At 37.0% G+C, this 16807-nt stretch overlaps 1 protein-coding gene across 2 annotated transcripts in view; it reads left to right on the top strand.

Annotated features, from left to right (window-relative positions):
- Ppef1 (protein phosphatase with EF-hand domain 1) overlaps positions 1–16807 on the top strand; it is a 126262-nt gene that overhangs the window by 60679 nt on the left and 48776 nt on the right. For both annotated transcript variants that reach the window (XM_059251016.1, XM_059251017.1), the window contains 2 exons: positions 2030–2090; positions 11712–11875. In XM_059251016.1, coding sequence (XP_059106999.1) covers positions 2030–2090; positions 11712–11875 — 225 coding nt within the window. The remainder of the gene's footprint in view (positions 1–2029; positions 2091–11711; positions 11876–16807) is intronic.

Raw genomic sequence — 16807 nt, forward strand, 5'->3', positions numbered from 1 at the left:
TAACTAATAAAAATAGTCTTTTTCTATTTCTTGAGCATATTCCATAATGGTAAATAAAATTGTTACTTTATAAATGGAATTTTTTTAAAAAAAAATGGAAGTGGAAGGGTTGAACCAGAGCCTTGTACATGTTAGGCAAACACTATACCATGGAGCCATATCCTCAGCCCAGAAAAAATAGTTGTGTTTGCATATGTTGTGTGTGTAGGTGCAGGAGCGTGTGCACATCCATGTGTATGTGTGTGGAATGGGTATCAGTCCTCAAGAGCGGTCCACCTTGGCCTTTTTGAGATAGGATCTTTCAGTGAGATCTAAAACTTCCCAATAGGGTTGGCTTTTAGGGAAGTGATTCCTGGTGACTTTTTAAAATCTCTGCCATTCCAGTTCTGGGATTACAAATGGATACCACCCTGTTGGGTTGGCTTTTAGGGAAGTGATTCCTGGGACCTTCTTATCTCTGCCTCCCCAGTTCCGGGATTACAAAAATACCACCATTCGGCTTTTTTATATAAGTTCTGCGGATCAAACTCAGGTCCTCATAGCAAGCACTTTGCCAACTAAGTTATCTCCAAAGCCCTTCAGACAGGCTACTTTTAGGTCTTAAATAGAGAAGGTTTTCTAGGGAACAAGCCTATGAAAATTCTAAAAGAAAATATGTGAATGTGGAAGTCCTGTATAAAATGATGGCACAAATTCATAACTCTAGCTTTAATACTCACTAATAAAAATGAGTACCTTTTAACCATAAAATGATCTTGAAAAATATTCAATATAGTTATTAATGAAAGAACCAACTTACAGAGTACTACCTAGAGTTTGTCCCATGCCTGTAAAAGAAAATTAAGCATTCAACCAACTCTGAAAAAAGATACACAGCAAACTCTGCATAATGGCTGCTGGCTGGAACAAGGGTGGCATTGAGGAGTGGGTAGGGATATTAAGAGAGATGTCATGGTCCTTTGGTATTGGTTAAAGTTTTAACAAGCATATTTAAGTATCAGATTATAGTCTTTAAAAAGAACTAAGCAAATTTCATAAAGAGTTAAGTTGGCAAATCTCTTCTTGGTAGCTATTAAAATGATACAGGTTAGGCCAGGCATGGTAGTGCATGTCTTAGATCCCAGCACTCAGGAGGCAGAGGCAGGAGGATCTCTGAATTTGAGGCCAACCTGGTCTATATAGTGTGTCTGCGGACAGCCTGGGCTACACAGTGAAACCCTGTCTCAAAAAACAAACAAACAAACAACCCACCACCACCAAAAACAACCACAACCAAAACAACAACAACAACAACAACAACAACAACAACAAAAGAGACAGGTATTCAATATTCCCTTTGCTTTTATTAGGAGCTCATAGTGTTGGCTGTCTTTTTTCAAGTATTTATTTATTTATTTGTTTGTTTGTTTGTTTGTTTGTTTGTGTATAGGTGTTTTGCCTTCATGTATGTCTGTTCACCGTGTGTGTTCAGTGCCCAAAAGAGAGAACTGGATTCCTGAGACTGGAGTTATAGATAGTTGTAAGCTGCCATGTGGATACTGCAAGTTGAACCCTGTTTCTCTGGGAAAACAGCCAGTGCTCTTAGCCACTGAGCAATCTCTCCAAACCCATGTAGGCTGTCAATTTAAACAGTATTAATTTTGCTACCAAAGAGATAAAAAGGAGACCATAAGGAACAAAGAAGCCAGGAAGAACTATACTTTCTGGACAAGTCTAACTTCAGCCTGATCCCATGAGAAGTGTTTAAATGTGAACTAGACCATCGTTTGTCCCATGCATGGCAAGGAGATGGAGGACTGGGTTGTTACACTTTTGCTTCAGTCAGTCATGTATGGGCAGCTTCCCAGGAGGGGTGCATATATCATTTCTATGCAGCTCAGTGTGGTGCTGCCCATCTGTGACTCTTGGCATGTGCTGTAGCAGGAAGATGAGTACAGCAGGAGAACAAGGGACTTGCATAGACCTCCGATATTTGCTGCAGCAGCTCCTCAGTCTTTATTAATGATTTATATCATTTTATCTTGTGCAGCTGTCCAACTTCTTTTCCTTCATGTTGGAAAACTACACCAAGACACCCAAGGAAGATTCAGGTAAGCAACCAAAAAAAAGTTTAGCCTTTTAAGGTTTTACTCACTTTTATTTTTAAATTATGTGGGGGAGGGGAGTGAGTGGGGAGGTGTGTGTGTGTGTGTGTGTGTGTGTGTGTGTGTGTGTGTGTGTGTGAAGGTGAGTACAGAGTCCGTGGAGGCCAAAAGGAGACATAAGATTCTCTGGAGCTGGAGTTACAGGAGGTTATGAACCACACAATGTGGGTGCTGGGAACTGAACTCTGGTCTTCTGCAAGAATAGTATGTACTCCTAAGTGCCAAACAATCATTCCACTTCTAAAGCGTGGTCTTTTGAAAAGCAGTTTTGTATATTGAACTGTCTTCATTAAAAATGTAAATGAAGATGGTAGATGCTATGCAATTAAAAAATGTTCACCTTTCTTGTCTGTGTGAAACCTAGCAACTTAATTTGGTTCAACTTGTTCCCCACCACATACACACACACACACCAGCATGGATGGAATTTGTTAAATCAGTATTTAATTAGAAAATAACAATATTCAGCATTCCTTTGTTAAATATTTTGTCTTGAACCACAATCTGTTGATACACAACAGTAGCTTAGTAATAAGTATCTTGTGTTTTACCCACAGAAGTTTTATGTTAAGATACCAAAGTAAGCCGGGCAGTGGTAGCTCACACCTTTAATCCCAGCACTCGGGAGGCAGAGCCAGGTGGATCTCTGTGAGTTCAAGGCCAGCCTGGTCTACAGAGCAAGATCTAGGACAGGCACCAAAACTACACAGAGAAACCCTATCTTGAAAAAATAAAGAGAAAAGGAAAAAAAGAAAAAAGAAAAAGAAAAAAGAAACCAAAGTATTTTGAATATTTCATGCAGTGGAGTGTAGGTGAAAATGTAATCTCTTCCCCTCTCTCCACTCTGTATGTCTGCTGTGTCTTCAATCTTTTCCCTAAAGTTCATGCAACATGTTGAAAGTGGGACCTGTAAGAGCTGTTTAAGTTAGATGCCCTTCCCCCATAATGGATTCGTTATTTGAACAGTGGTGACCTTGTAAAGTATGGACCCCTACTCCCCTTCCTTGCACCTGTTCATTTGCTGTGATTTTTTTCAGTCATGTTACGACTTACAGCATGAGTCCTCACCAAACATTTCTCCTGGGTCTTAGATTTCCCAGACTTTAGAACCCTTAGACAGTAATTTGGTTTTTGGTATGGAGACTGTGGGTGATTTTTATTTCATTTCTCATTTATATCTGAATTTTTAAAATTCTGTAATATATGCTAATTGGTTTTATAATTCCCTTTAAACATTGCCAACAGTTTCAGACTTAAGGTACATGTGAACTCATTTTAGTTTGATTTTTGTCTGAACCAGAATGTCAAAGAATCCAAAAACAACTAGGCCCATTCATAAACTTGTGTTTGCTTTAAATTATCCAGTTTGTGGTATTCTGTTATAATAGCAAAAACTAGACTAAGGTACTTGGTGTGATGTGTTTATATCATCTATTTGTCTATCATCTATGTAATCATTTTGAATTGATGCAGGCAGTATAGGAGTTTAAAATTATAATTATTCATAAGACATATTTTTCATGCTAAATAAAATTTGCCTGTTACTTCCAAGGTAGATGCCAAACTTAAAAGCTGTTTAAAAAAAACCACCTTGAGCAAACCATTTTTAATTCTAACAACACGCAAAGTATTTAGGACATATCCCCGTATATGCATGCGCATGTGTACATATGCCTCTGTGTGTGTATGTGTGTGTGTGTGCATACAGAGGCCAGCAGAGGATCTAAGGTTACCTGCTCTATCCCTCTCTACCTTATCCCCTTAACATAGTCTCTCATTGAATGTGGAACTCACCATTTTTTCAGGTAGGCTGCCTGGCCAACAAGCCTCATATCTCTGGCTTCTACCAGTGATGGAGTCACAGAAGTGTGAAGCCACACCTGGCTTTTTATGTGGGAGCGTAGAATCCACATGCAGCCACAATTAGATCCTCAAGCTTTCACAGGAAGTGTTCTTACCCACTGTACCATCTGCCTAACCCCCTAAGAGCATCTTTAAATACGCCAATAAATACTTTTTTCTAAAATTTTCTTACAGAGAGAGAGAGAGAGAGAGAGAGAGAGAGAGAGAGAGAGAGAGAGAATGAGAGGATGAGAGAATGAGAGAGAGAATGAGAGTTCACACATGTGCCTTGGCATGTGTGTGGAGGTCAGAAGACAACTTGCAGGATTTGGTTCTCTCTCCCATGTGGATCTTAGGAATGAAACTCAGGTCCTCAGGCTTGGCAGCAGGCACTTTACCCACGGAGCCATCTCCTCAGCCCGTAAATACTCTTTAAAGTGGTAAGAAAAGTGGTATTTTAGTGGCATGGTTTGAGACACGGCGTATATTTGTATGAAAATAATGAAGGCATTTATGGATCCATAGAGGTTTTCTGAGTGGTGGAATAGCCAAACCCGATGAGAGGAAATTGCAAAGAAGTGGGTACTTTGCCATTTTCTTCATTTTAGGTAGCTGCATTTTGAAGACAGTCGTTTCTGCTTCATGTTCTTGGTCAAAAATGTTTTGGGGAGAAAATATAATAATGATGAAATGAAACATGACTCTTTCTGCTAATGATCTAATATTTCAACCTAGACTCGATTATAGTCACTTGTATGGGGTTTTAGAGCCACATATGGCTGGGTTACAGCTCAGAGTTATTTATTCAGATTCTCCATTTTTCAAAATCTGCATTTTGAAAAAAAATTGCAGATGATTTAAAAATATAACAGAATGTTTCTTCTCAAAGAAGGGAAGAGTGTTTTCCTTGAAATATAAAATATGTTATAGGAAAGTATACAAATAATATATGACTGAAATTTTCTCAAAGAAAACATGCCCAGAAAATAGGTACTCAGAACAAGAAATGAAACACGATGGCTGGAGATGGAGCTCAGTTGGTAGAGTGCTTGCCTAACATGCAGGGGTCCTGGGCTTAGTCCCTAGCACTGCATAAATCAAGCATGGTGGCACACACTTGCAATCTCAGCTTTTGAGGAGGGGGTAGGAGGATTAGAAATTCAAGGTCATCCTTGCTACATGAGACCTTGTCTCAAAAAACAAAAATACACCCTTTAATCATTATTAGAGCCACAGAAGCCTCCCTTCCGCCTCTTGTAGTTACAACCCAACTTCCACAACACTATGGAACTAGTTTTGAATGTCTATACCATAAGTTAATTGATTATGCTTGCTTTTTAAATTTATTTGTATGAGTAGAAACATACAGAATAGACCTTGAATCTAGCTTCGACTCAACATTGTATTTGTGAGATCATTCATGTTATTGTAATTTAGTCATTCTTATTGTTGAATAGCATTCCATTCTACCCAGATACTATAATTTCTGCATTCTATAGTTTATAGTGCTAGAGCTATTTTCAGTTTGGCAGTACAGTCGTGCTGCTGTGCATATTTATATACATGTCCCTTTGGGTGAACATGCGTTCTTCTCTTCACTCTCTTCCTCCTTCTCCATCCTCCTGCCTCCTTCTCCTCTCCTCCTCACCTTCTCCCTTCTCCTTCTCCTTCCCTGAGGCAGAATGTCAGTATGTGTGAGGTGACTTTATCTATGTAGATCAAGCTGACTTTGAGCTCTTAATCATCCTGCCTCAGCATATTGAGCATTGGAGTGACAGGCATATGCCATTATGTATATACTTTGTAAGTTGATTTCTCACACCTTTGGTGGGAGATTCTAGACAACCTCTACTTTGACCTGTTTAACTGAAGTGCTAAGATCTCTTAGCAGCCAGAAAGTTATTTAGCATCCCTAGAAAAGAGGCCAGGTTAGTGAGTGATTTTTGAAATGCAGAGTATCTCAAAACATTTTGGTTCCAAAGGAAAGAGGGGTCCTAACGTAGTACTTGTGCCGGCAAGCACACTACATCTTATGCAAAACTCAATCATGCCAGCTTATGTCCCTGTTCTTCTACTTGCAGAGCTCAAACAGATTCATAAACTTGAGAGAGAGAGTAGAATCCACATACAAGTTCCCGGTGTGTGTTTTATAACAATTCCTTCTACAGTCAAAAAGGAAAAGTTGCCATAGGTTTAAGCAGAGGCTGGTGGGAGTAGGCTGAGTCATATGCAAGTGGTGTTTAGACTTTTCTTCTGCCTCCCTATCAGCCAAAATGTCCCCTCAGACCACATAGTTTGCATATATGTTCTTTAGGACTACCTGTGTGTATGTATTTATATTTTTAACCTTTGTGGTGCTAGAGTATTTAAATTTTTTTATTGCTATGGTGAATATGATATTTTCTAGCATGCTATCTTCTCATTACTTATTTGTAATATTCCATTAAATTTTTATATCCATACCTCATCTTGTGATTCTACTGAATATTACTAGTAGTTCATATATATTATTATTGATTTTTTTCAGTAAACTTTACCATGTACCATAATTTATGTCATTTCATTTAGTATTCATGACAAACTAATAAGAGAACTAGTATTAATTATTTACCTTTTATAAGTGTAGAATCTGAGGGTTTGAGGGTACCCTTCCAAGGTTATTTATCTTATAAGTAATACAAATATGATTCAAGCCTGTGAAATTAATCTCTGTATTGTGTTTAATTCTCTTATCAGTTTTTAGAGTTTTTCTTGAGTTTATTTTTTAATCATATCAACAGATTTTATTGTTATCTATTTTTGTATAATAAATACTATTCTTGTTTCAGCTTCAAGTCCTATTGCATTAGTTAGAGATAACAGAAGTATATTAAAAACCAATAAAAGTAGGTAGCCTTTTTTGTTGATGATTTAATGGAAACCCATATCGCTTATTTATCTAATTTAAAAATTATGTCAAAAAATTATGTCAAGAATATATCCTTCCATTCCATGTTTTTTAAATAAAAAATTGATGGTTAATTTTATTAACTGTCATTTTGGCATCCATTGGATTTAATGTATGGACACTAATGATTTTGACTCAGATTTATAATTAGGAAATGAAATAACTATAAACGTTGTCAAATGGTGTTTCTCCTTGTCCAGAAACATGTGGGCCTTGTTTTCAAAGGAATATGTGGTTAGTATAAGCTGATATTATCTGTGTGAAAAAAATTACAGATTTAATTTTTCCCTAAAAATGTACTTTATTCCTCTTCAGATGAAAGAAAAGATCTTTTCTTTGAGTTTTAATCGCTGGCAGTGATGGAATTTACTTGTTATCAGCTAGTGAGAAAGAGAAACGGCAGCATGGGTTAAGGCAAGGGTTTAAAAATTATTTTCTTATAAAAACCTCGTAGAGGTATCATTTGGTTGTTAATATTTTATTATATTTAATTACTTTAGATCCATGTTCACAAAGTTATAAATCAAATAACTAAGGGTTAGCTCCAATTAAATGTTGCACAAATCTTCATATATTGCTTACATTTATTGAATTATTGTTTATTAGTTGTGGGCCACAACGACAATATATGCATTAGAAATGTTAAAGCTTGCTGGGTGATGGTGGCGCACACCTTTAATCCCAGCACTTGGGAACCAGAGACAGGTAGATCTCTGTGAGTTCCAGGCCAGCCTGGTCTACAAAGTGAGTTCCAGGACAGCCAGGGCTGTTACACATAAAAACCCTGTCTCAAAATAAAAAAAAATTAAAAAAAAAGAAAAAGAAAGAAATGTTAAAGCTTAATTTTCGTACATGATACACACTAGTTATTAGAAGAGAATCTGTTACTAATTTTCATGTTAATAAAAACCCGACAGAAGGATAATGATTTAATATAGATTAATATTTCATATCAGGAACTGGAGAGATGGCTCAGCAGTTAAGAGCACTTGCTACTCTTGCAGAGGACCTAAGTTCATTTCCTAGTGCCCACATAGCAGCTCACAACCTTCTGTAACTCCGATGCCAGGGAATCCAATGTCCTCTTCTTGCCTCTGTGGGCACCAGACATGTGTGCAGGCAGAAATTCATACACATAAACCAAAATTAGAATAAATTATGTTGCATAGTGTTACTGAAGAATTGGCTTAGAGAAGTGGTATTTTCATTAATTTATCTTAAATGTTTTTAAATCTCTGGCAGGAAGAACTATACTGAGCTATTGATTTAAAAAAAAATATTTTGTTTTGTTCTTGAAACTATTGAGCTCGAGTTTTCATCGCTGGCCTTGAGAGAATGTACTTGTTATTAGCCGATGGAAAGGGGACAAATGGCATTAGGTGTGAAGGCAGTGACCAGGAAAATGGAATAGTTCCTTCAATTAAAAAAGTTAACATTTTTCATGATCTATTAAAATGAATTCTTTTGGTTAATGCACAAATAAACAGTTTTTATTGTTGATGTTTCTTATTTAGGTCTCACAAAGCTGGGTTTCCTTAATATATCAGTTAAGAATATGTAAATACTATAAATGTATTTTCATATACAGTAAAAATCACAATGGTTAAAAGTTTGGGGGCTAGATCCATGACTCAGTAAAGTACTTGACACATAAGCATGAGACCTGCCTGAGTACGGATCTCCAGCATTCCCATAGAAATCTGGGCACAGTGGTGTGCCCCTGTAGTTCCAGTGCTGGAAAGGCAAGATAGGAAGATCCATGGGGCTTGTTAACTAATCAGCCTGGCAAATCAGTGACCTCCAGGTTCAGTGAGACACTGTCTCAAAAAATGGGATAGAGGACTGGAGAGATGCCTCAGCAGTTAAGAGCACTGGTTGCTCTTCCAGAGGACCTGAGTTCAATTCCCAGCAACCACATGGTGGTTCACAACCATCTATAATGAGAACTGGTGCCCTCTTCTGGCATGCAAACAGAATACTGTATACATATTAAATAAATCTTTTAAAAAAATGAGATGAGAGTGATTGAAGGAGACTCCTGATGTTGACCTCTGGTCTCCACATTCACCTGTACACATATGTGTATATGTGTATGCACATACATACACATGCACAGACACACAGAGAGTTTAGAGACACAATTTCATTTTTCTACTTAGATGCTCTGCTTCATTTTCATGTATATAATGAGAAAATGGCAATCCTTACCTTCTTATAACATTGCCTGGTACATAATAAGCATTTAGTAAGTTAAAGCTATCTATCTATCTATCATCATCATCATCATTTTGTTATTGAAAAGGTAGAGTTTGGGACTCAACATGGGAATCCTGTGGAGTTTTGAAGGATGAATATAAATTATCCAAAGTAGAAAGATAAAGAAGTAAGGGTTGTCCAAGGGTAGAAAAAAAAAAAACTAGGAACAATAAATGTAAAAATGTCAGTAAAAGCAAACATGTGATCCAAGGACAGTGTTTCAAATTAGCCATGTCTTTGGCCATGTTTTATTGTATTACAGAGCCTGAAGAGAGGATTATACTGAAGATACAGACAACAGAAAGTGACTCCCAAGGTTGCCAAGCTTCTGAGGACTTAGAAAGGGGCTGCATGAGTGTGTGGGTCTCTATATGTACTGGCATACACAAATCTATATATTCAACTTTTTCTCTTTTCTGCCAGCATCCATGTTTTAGTCAAGTACAGCCTTTTCCATGAACACTATAGTCATGCCATAAATATACCTCACCTAAAATACAAGATCCCTCCCTCAGTTCTGATCACATGTGCTCCATGTTCACTTTCTTTCTTAGAGTCTATAACAAAATATTTGTGACTCTGTTAGCTGATACAATGCAACTGTTGGGGATTCTTGTGGAGTTTCTCTGGGCAGGAGTGTTATATTCCTAAGAGTTGCTAATATTTCAGCTTTCCTTTGCAGGAGGATAATTCCCAACTGAAATGGATGGCATGATCATTAAGGATAGTTAAGGAGACTATTTAGGCTTCACTGTCTACATGATGAACCTGAAATTGAGTTTACCAGGATGTCCTGCATTTCTGGTTTCTAACATAAATTGAAAAATTCAGTTGTTTTTAAATATCAGACCAAAACCAAAGGAGAAAAATGATGTCTGCTGACCACATTGAATACAGATGTTATTATACTTCAGTTCCACTTTGTATAAAGCATTATCAACTATCACCAAAATATACTGGGGTTACACAACAATGTAGAATATATTTTAATGCAATTATTAAATGTTATTTCTTAGTTCAGAACAAGTTTTCAAATTTCTTGACTTACTACTGCTCATCATAATTGATCACGGAAAACATATACTCTATCTACATCAGTTAGCATCCTATTTTCTGTAGGTGACCAACTTTCAATACTCAGAAAAGATAGGCTTTGGGTTTTTTAATCTTTGTTTTTGTTTTGTTTGTTTTTGTTTTTGCTTTTGTTTTCAGAGAGCTTAGGGTGATAGCCTTAATAATAAATAAGTGTTAATAGGTTAAAGTGTATGTCATTGTCCTCTGGGTCGGTTATAATACTGCAAAGGAGCCACAATATCTCAGTGACATAGTAAAAAAGTGGGTTTTTTTCCTAGCAAGCCTACAAATTAGCTGAACACTTCTGACATTGGCATAGTTGATTTGACAGACTTTTGAATATTGGCTGGAGTTTACTGATGTGTTTAGAGGTCTGCTGGCTGTTAGCTGATCTAGGACATCCTTGGCTAGGTTTATCTGCTCTGTTCCATTGTAATCATGGCCTTTCAAAAGGAAAAGCCTGGGTTGGGTGGAAATGGCTATGTTCTCAAACAGAGAGCATGGAATCATATAAGGTTTCTTGAGACCTGGACTTGGAGCTGCTAGGTAGCTCTTGGACCACATTGTTCAGGATAGTATAAAGTCATGAGCCTAGCTCATCTTGAAAGCGAGGGCAAGTAGACTCTTGATGAAAACACATTCTAAAAAGCATGGATAGAAGTTAGGATACAGTATTGAGGCCGCTTTGCAGCTGGTCTACCATATCCTCTTGCATCTTTCTCTGCCTGAATTGTCTAGGTTTCTGTTCAGGGGGCCGTTTCATGGGCAACTTGGCAAGAAATGATTGTGGACCTCAGCCATGCTAAATTGCCTTAGTAAATGGGCAATGCAGGCAGTCTGTTACTATACAGACATATCTAAGGGAGAGAGGGGCCTTTGGTCATTTCTGCCTATGGTTTGTCCTTTAAGTTTTATCTGCTTTGTTCTCAAGAATAAAAGAGAAAATCACAGAAGAAATATTGTACATAAAGCGAGAAACAAATCAATTAAAGCTAAGTAAAATCCTCTGAAGTATTTAACAAGGGAAAAATTGAATATTGCAGTTTAATTTCGTGTAGATCATGAGTAGCAGCAGCTGTTGGAACCAAATGCAGTGCATTGTTCATGCTTTTAGCCTTGCTGGTAAGAGTCTGATAAGTAAGAGTGGACAAAAGAATTGGAGCTTCAACTTCAAAACATCAGAATACCTTCTTCACTGAGCAGATTTTTACATGCTTCGTGGTCTTTTCCCCATTGATTATGGACTCACTGCTTTGACAAAACATGATTCCAGGAAGGGACGATGGTGGTTACTGGCTTCAGAATCAGTTATTCCTCATAGTTTTATGTGCTTTGTCTTGGCATTCATAACAGCACAGTGCCTTGTATGATACAGATATTTAAGAGGGTGTTTTGAAGCATTAGAATGTTGATTCCCCATCTTATACCTCTTTGTTTTTCCTTTTCAGCATTAGTAAATCGACTTCTTGAAAGCACTATTCAAGAAAACAAGTCTAGACAGGACTATGTGGGTTTGATAGAAGTGCCCGACTCTTATGATGGTCCTCGGCTGCAATTTCCTCTCACGTTTACTGATATTGATTTACTTCTTCAGGCCTTCAAGCAACAGCAGGTAACCTCAAGCAGAAGCTGCTCTGGTTCTCATTCCGAGCTATCAAATGCATGAATGAAAATGCTGTAGCATGTATTTCCATGGGGAATGTTTTTCATTGTGTGACAATTACTGTCTTTGTTTAACCTAATAAATAGATGTTTCCTTGGGTGCACAGTAACTTCCTCTTTGTAGGCCTACAGCATGTTCCTTTTCATTTTCTGAGAATAGTTCACAAACTATAAAGTTTGTTACTTAAAAAATATATGGTTCAAAGATTTTAATGTAGTCACAAGGTTGTATACTTACTAGCACTATCTAATTATAGAACATTCTCATCATCTCCATCTCTATTATTCCTCCTTTGCCCTAAACAGCTACTGATTCATTTTCAGTCTCTGATGATTTGCCTATTCCAGATATTTCATATGTATAAATGAGGATGTACTAAATTGACTTTTTATAGTTGGCTTCTTTCACTAAACATAGTGTTTCTAATATTTGCCCATGTTGGAGCATGTATCAATATATCGTTTCTTAGGCCAGGCATGGTGGCACACACCTTTATTCCCAGCACTCAGGAGGCAGAGGCAGGTGAATCTCTGTGAGTTTGAGGCCAGCCTGGTATACCGAGTGAGTTCTAGGATAGGCTCCAAAGCTACACAGAGAAACCCTGTCTTGAAAAACAACAACAAAAAAAATACATCATTTCTTTTTATGGCTACATAATATTTCATTGTGTACTATATAGTTGTTTACTGATTTATCAGCACATGGATATTTGAATGTTTTATACCTTTTGGCTGCTATAAATAATGCTGCTATGAAAATTCACATCCAATTTTTAATGGACATGTTCCCATTTACTTGGTTATATATGTGCCTAGGAGAGGAATTCTGGGGTTATATAGTTAACTCTATGTCTAAGTTTTTGAGTAACTGCTAAAGTTTTTCTACAAGTGGTTGAACAGTTTTATATTTCTACCAGCAGTATATAAGGGTTCTACTTACTCCACTTTTTGACATTTATTATTTTATTTTGATTATTGCTTTCCTAATGTATGTGAAGTGATGTCTAGTTCTAGTTTTGACTGACGTTTCTCTAATTAATAATGTTCAGTCTTTTCATCCATTTGTATAACTTCCTTGGAGAAATATCTAGGCAGAACCTTTGCCCGTTTTAAAATCAGTTGTCTTTTTATTATTGGGTTGTAAGAGTTCTCTCTAGATACAAGTGCCTTATCACATATATGACTTGAAAACATTTTCTCCTTTCTTTAGTTTGTCTTTTCACTTTGTATTTTTTATTTGTGAGATTATAATGTAATCACAACATCTCTCCCTTCCCTTTCCTCCTTCCAAACCCTCCCATATGTCCCTCCCCACTCTTCAATTTCTTAGCCTCTTTTTCACTAATTGCTGTTACATGCATATATTATACATATACCCCCAGTGACACACCTTTCCCCACAAGGTCACACCTCCTAATCCTTCCCAAACAGCTTCAACAACAGGGGACCAAATAGTCAAATATATGAGCCTATGGGGGCCATTCTCATTCACACCAACACAACCATCAAAGCATGTACTTTGAAATAGTTAAAATGACCAATTTTTATATGAATTTTATCTCAACTTTAAATATACATAATTCTTGATTTATTTTTACAAATGAGAATGCATTATATACTGTGCTTAACCTTGATTCTTCTCTTATATAATTTTTCCATATTTATAGAGCCAAAATGATCATTAACATGTAAATAAAATTAACATCTCTATAATGGTTCCTTGAATCAATGCTGCATATTTTGTCTACTTGAACATACTATCCATGTTTGTTTTAACTCTGACTCTAATGATGTAATTATTTAAATATTCTACCAGTCTGTTGCCGTTGCTTATTATTTGCCTCAGTTTTATTTCATGTATTTTATATCCTCGTAGGCCTGGTTACAGTTATACTGAGTTCTGGACATTATATATGAAAAACTATAAAAATATTTTTAGGTCTATTTTCTCCCAGAGAATTTAAATTTGCTGTTAGCAGGTGGCCCGAAGATCTAGCTCTCTAGTATGATCTCAAATCATTTTTAGGAATTAGATGATTCAAAGCTCTGCTTCAGTTCCAGTAAAACCAATCTATCACTTCCAGATCACTCTGACTTCTGGGGTGTGTCTTCCAGTGTCCTAATCGGAGAATGACGGTTTGGGATGATGTCAGAGAAAAGGGTGGTGTAGGAAACTCCAAGGCCCAATCTTTCCAGATAAATTGAAAAATCAGGCAAAATTTATTTTGCTTTATTTTCCTTTCCCTTTTCTTTTCTCTCTTGAGAGTTAAAAAGACTTGAACCATTCTCTCTGCCTAGTTCTTGTTGACTGAGGAGATGTGAGTGCTCAGCTACTGCCTCGGTACCCTGCCTGCCTCCCTGCTGCTGTGCTCCCTATTATGACAATCATGGACTCGAACCCTCTGGAACCATAGTTCTGAAATTAAATGCTCTCTTTTATAAGTTTCCCTGGTCATGTTGTTTTGTCACAGCAATTGAAAAGTAACTAAGATATTGTTTTGGATATATTAAAATGCTATACAACTGTCACCACTATTTATTTCAAGAACTTTTTTTAAAAAAAAAATTATTTTTCAGTATTAGGGATTGAACCCTCAGCCTTGTATATACTAGGCAAGTGTAGTTGAATTTCCTGTGTCCCGCCTGGTCTGGAGCTGCTCAGACTCAAGTAAACATACACAGGCTTATATTAATTAAAAAGCTTGGCATTAACTCAAGCCTACCACTTAAACTCAGCCCATTTTTGTTAGTCTATAAATCGCCATGTTTATGTGGCTTTACCTGTGTGTTATTACATGCTGTTCTCTGGACGACAGGCTGGCATCTCCTCACTCAGCCTTCCTTTTGTCTCTCTCTTTGAATTTCCTGCCTGCCTCTAAGCTGCTTTGCCATGGGCCAAATGGCTTTATTTATCAACCAATCAGAACAACACATATTCACAGCGTCCAGTAAGACATTCTCCCATCAGGCAAGGGCCCCTATTTCCCAAATGTTTTGTCATCTCAAAATGAAACTTTATACTCATTAGCAGCCACTCTCTTTCCTCCAGCCCTCAGCTCCTGACAGTCACTAATCTGGATATTTCATATTAATGGAACATATGTGGCCTTTGGTGTTTGGCTTCTTTCACTTGTCATAATGCTTTCAGAGTTTATCCGTGTTGTTACATAAACCAGTGCTTTATTCCTATTTTTTAGGTTAATGTATGGTTCCTTTCCATGTATAACATCACATTTATTTAAGGAATTAAACATTTATACCTACATTTGAATATTAATGTGTGGTTATATTAATTTTTATATGCTCATAAACAAAGAATATTTTAGGGAAAGATATTAAAAACATTATCAACATTAGCTGTCTCGAGGGACAGAGATTAAGAGACAAAGGTCTGGGGAAGGGGGAAAATAATTTTTTGTTATTCTACCCCTTTTTAATGATTTTTTTATTTCAGCCAAAAGAATGTGTTGTTTGTCATTTAAAAGCTACTTGAGCCAGTCATGGTAACACATGCTTTTAATCCCAGTACTTGGGAGGCAGAGGCAATAGAGTCACTATGAGCTTAAGGCTAGCCTGGTCTTAATAGTGAGTTCTAGGCAAGCCAAGGCTATATAGTGAGACCCTGTCTCAACAAACAACTTAAAAACAGAAATAAGCCAGGCATGGTAGCGTATGTCTGCATTCCAGAACTTGAAATGAAGGCAGAGACAGGAGGATTGCTCCAAGTTCAAGACTAGCTTAGTCTACATAGCTAGTTCTAGGATAGCCAGTCTCTTTCTTTGTCTCATCTCCCTCTCTGTCTCTCTGTCTTTCTCTCTCTCATACATACAAACACATATACACATTAACACACACACACACACACACACACAAACACACACACAAAGAGGAAAATATCCTTGCAAAGTAGAAGTTTCTTCTTTGAACTCCTTTACGATAATGTTAATATTTTATTTAAGTGGTTCTTTTATCTGATATGTTTATCAATGTAAAAACCAACATTTGAATAAACTACTTTTAATATTTAATATTTTGGTTATAAACATAACAATTATAATCCTGTTGATATATAGCTTTCTAAGCAAGTACTAATAGTAACAAAGTTATTTTAGTCAATCTTAAGGATGTTCAAGAAAACTATATTAATATTAAGAATTTTCTGTTTACAAGGTATTTTCAGTGAAATTTGTTAACATTAGAAAACAAAATGAAAATAAAGATGACTTTAGATGCAGTTACTCTGATTAGTGATACAATGGTCCAGAAAAGCTACAATTGCACATTAAACCAGCATTAGAAATCTGTAGATTAAATGTACAAACAGAAACAAGCCATTAAACAGCAACATTTTTGCCCATTCTTTAAAAATATTTAGTCAGGGGCCATTGAGATGGATCATGGGTAAAGGCACATAACACAAGCTGAGGAATATGGTGGAAGGAGGGAATCAGCTCTCATAAGTTGTCCTCTGACCTCCACACGTGTGCTGTGACATGCATGTGCTCCCCAATAAAATACATAAGAAAATATAAAACTATAAATAAAATGTGAATTCAAGGACTTGGGAAGCTGAGGCAGGAGGGATGTCATGATGTTTGAGCCAACCTGTGCTACATAGTGAGATCCTAGCCCTGTGTTAAAAATCTAACTTTAGACCAACAACTGTAGAGCCTCCATGGGACTGGACTAAGCCCTCTTCATAAGCGAGACAGTTGTGTAGCTTGATCTACTTAAGAGGCCCCCTGGAAATAGGATCAGAATCCATCCCTGGTGCATGAGCGGGCTTTTTGGAGCCCACTACCTATGGTAGGACACCTTGAACAGCCTTGAGGCAGGGGGAGGGGCTTGGACCTGCCTCTACTGAATGTACCAGGCTCTGCTG

The sequence above is a fragment of the Peromyscus eremicus genome, chromosome X (genome assembly GCF_949786415.1).
Source record: "Peromyscus eremicus chromosome X, PerEre_H2_v1, whole genome shotgun sequence".
Lineage (NCBI taxonomy): Eukaryota > Metazoa > Chordata > Mammalia > Rodentia > Cricetidae > Peromyscus > Peromyscus eremicus.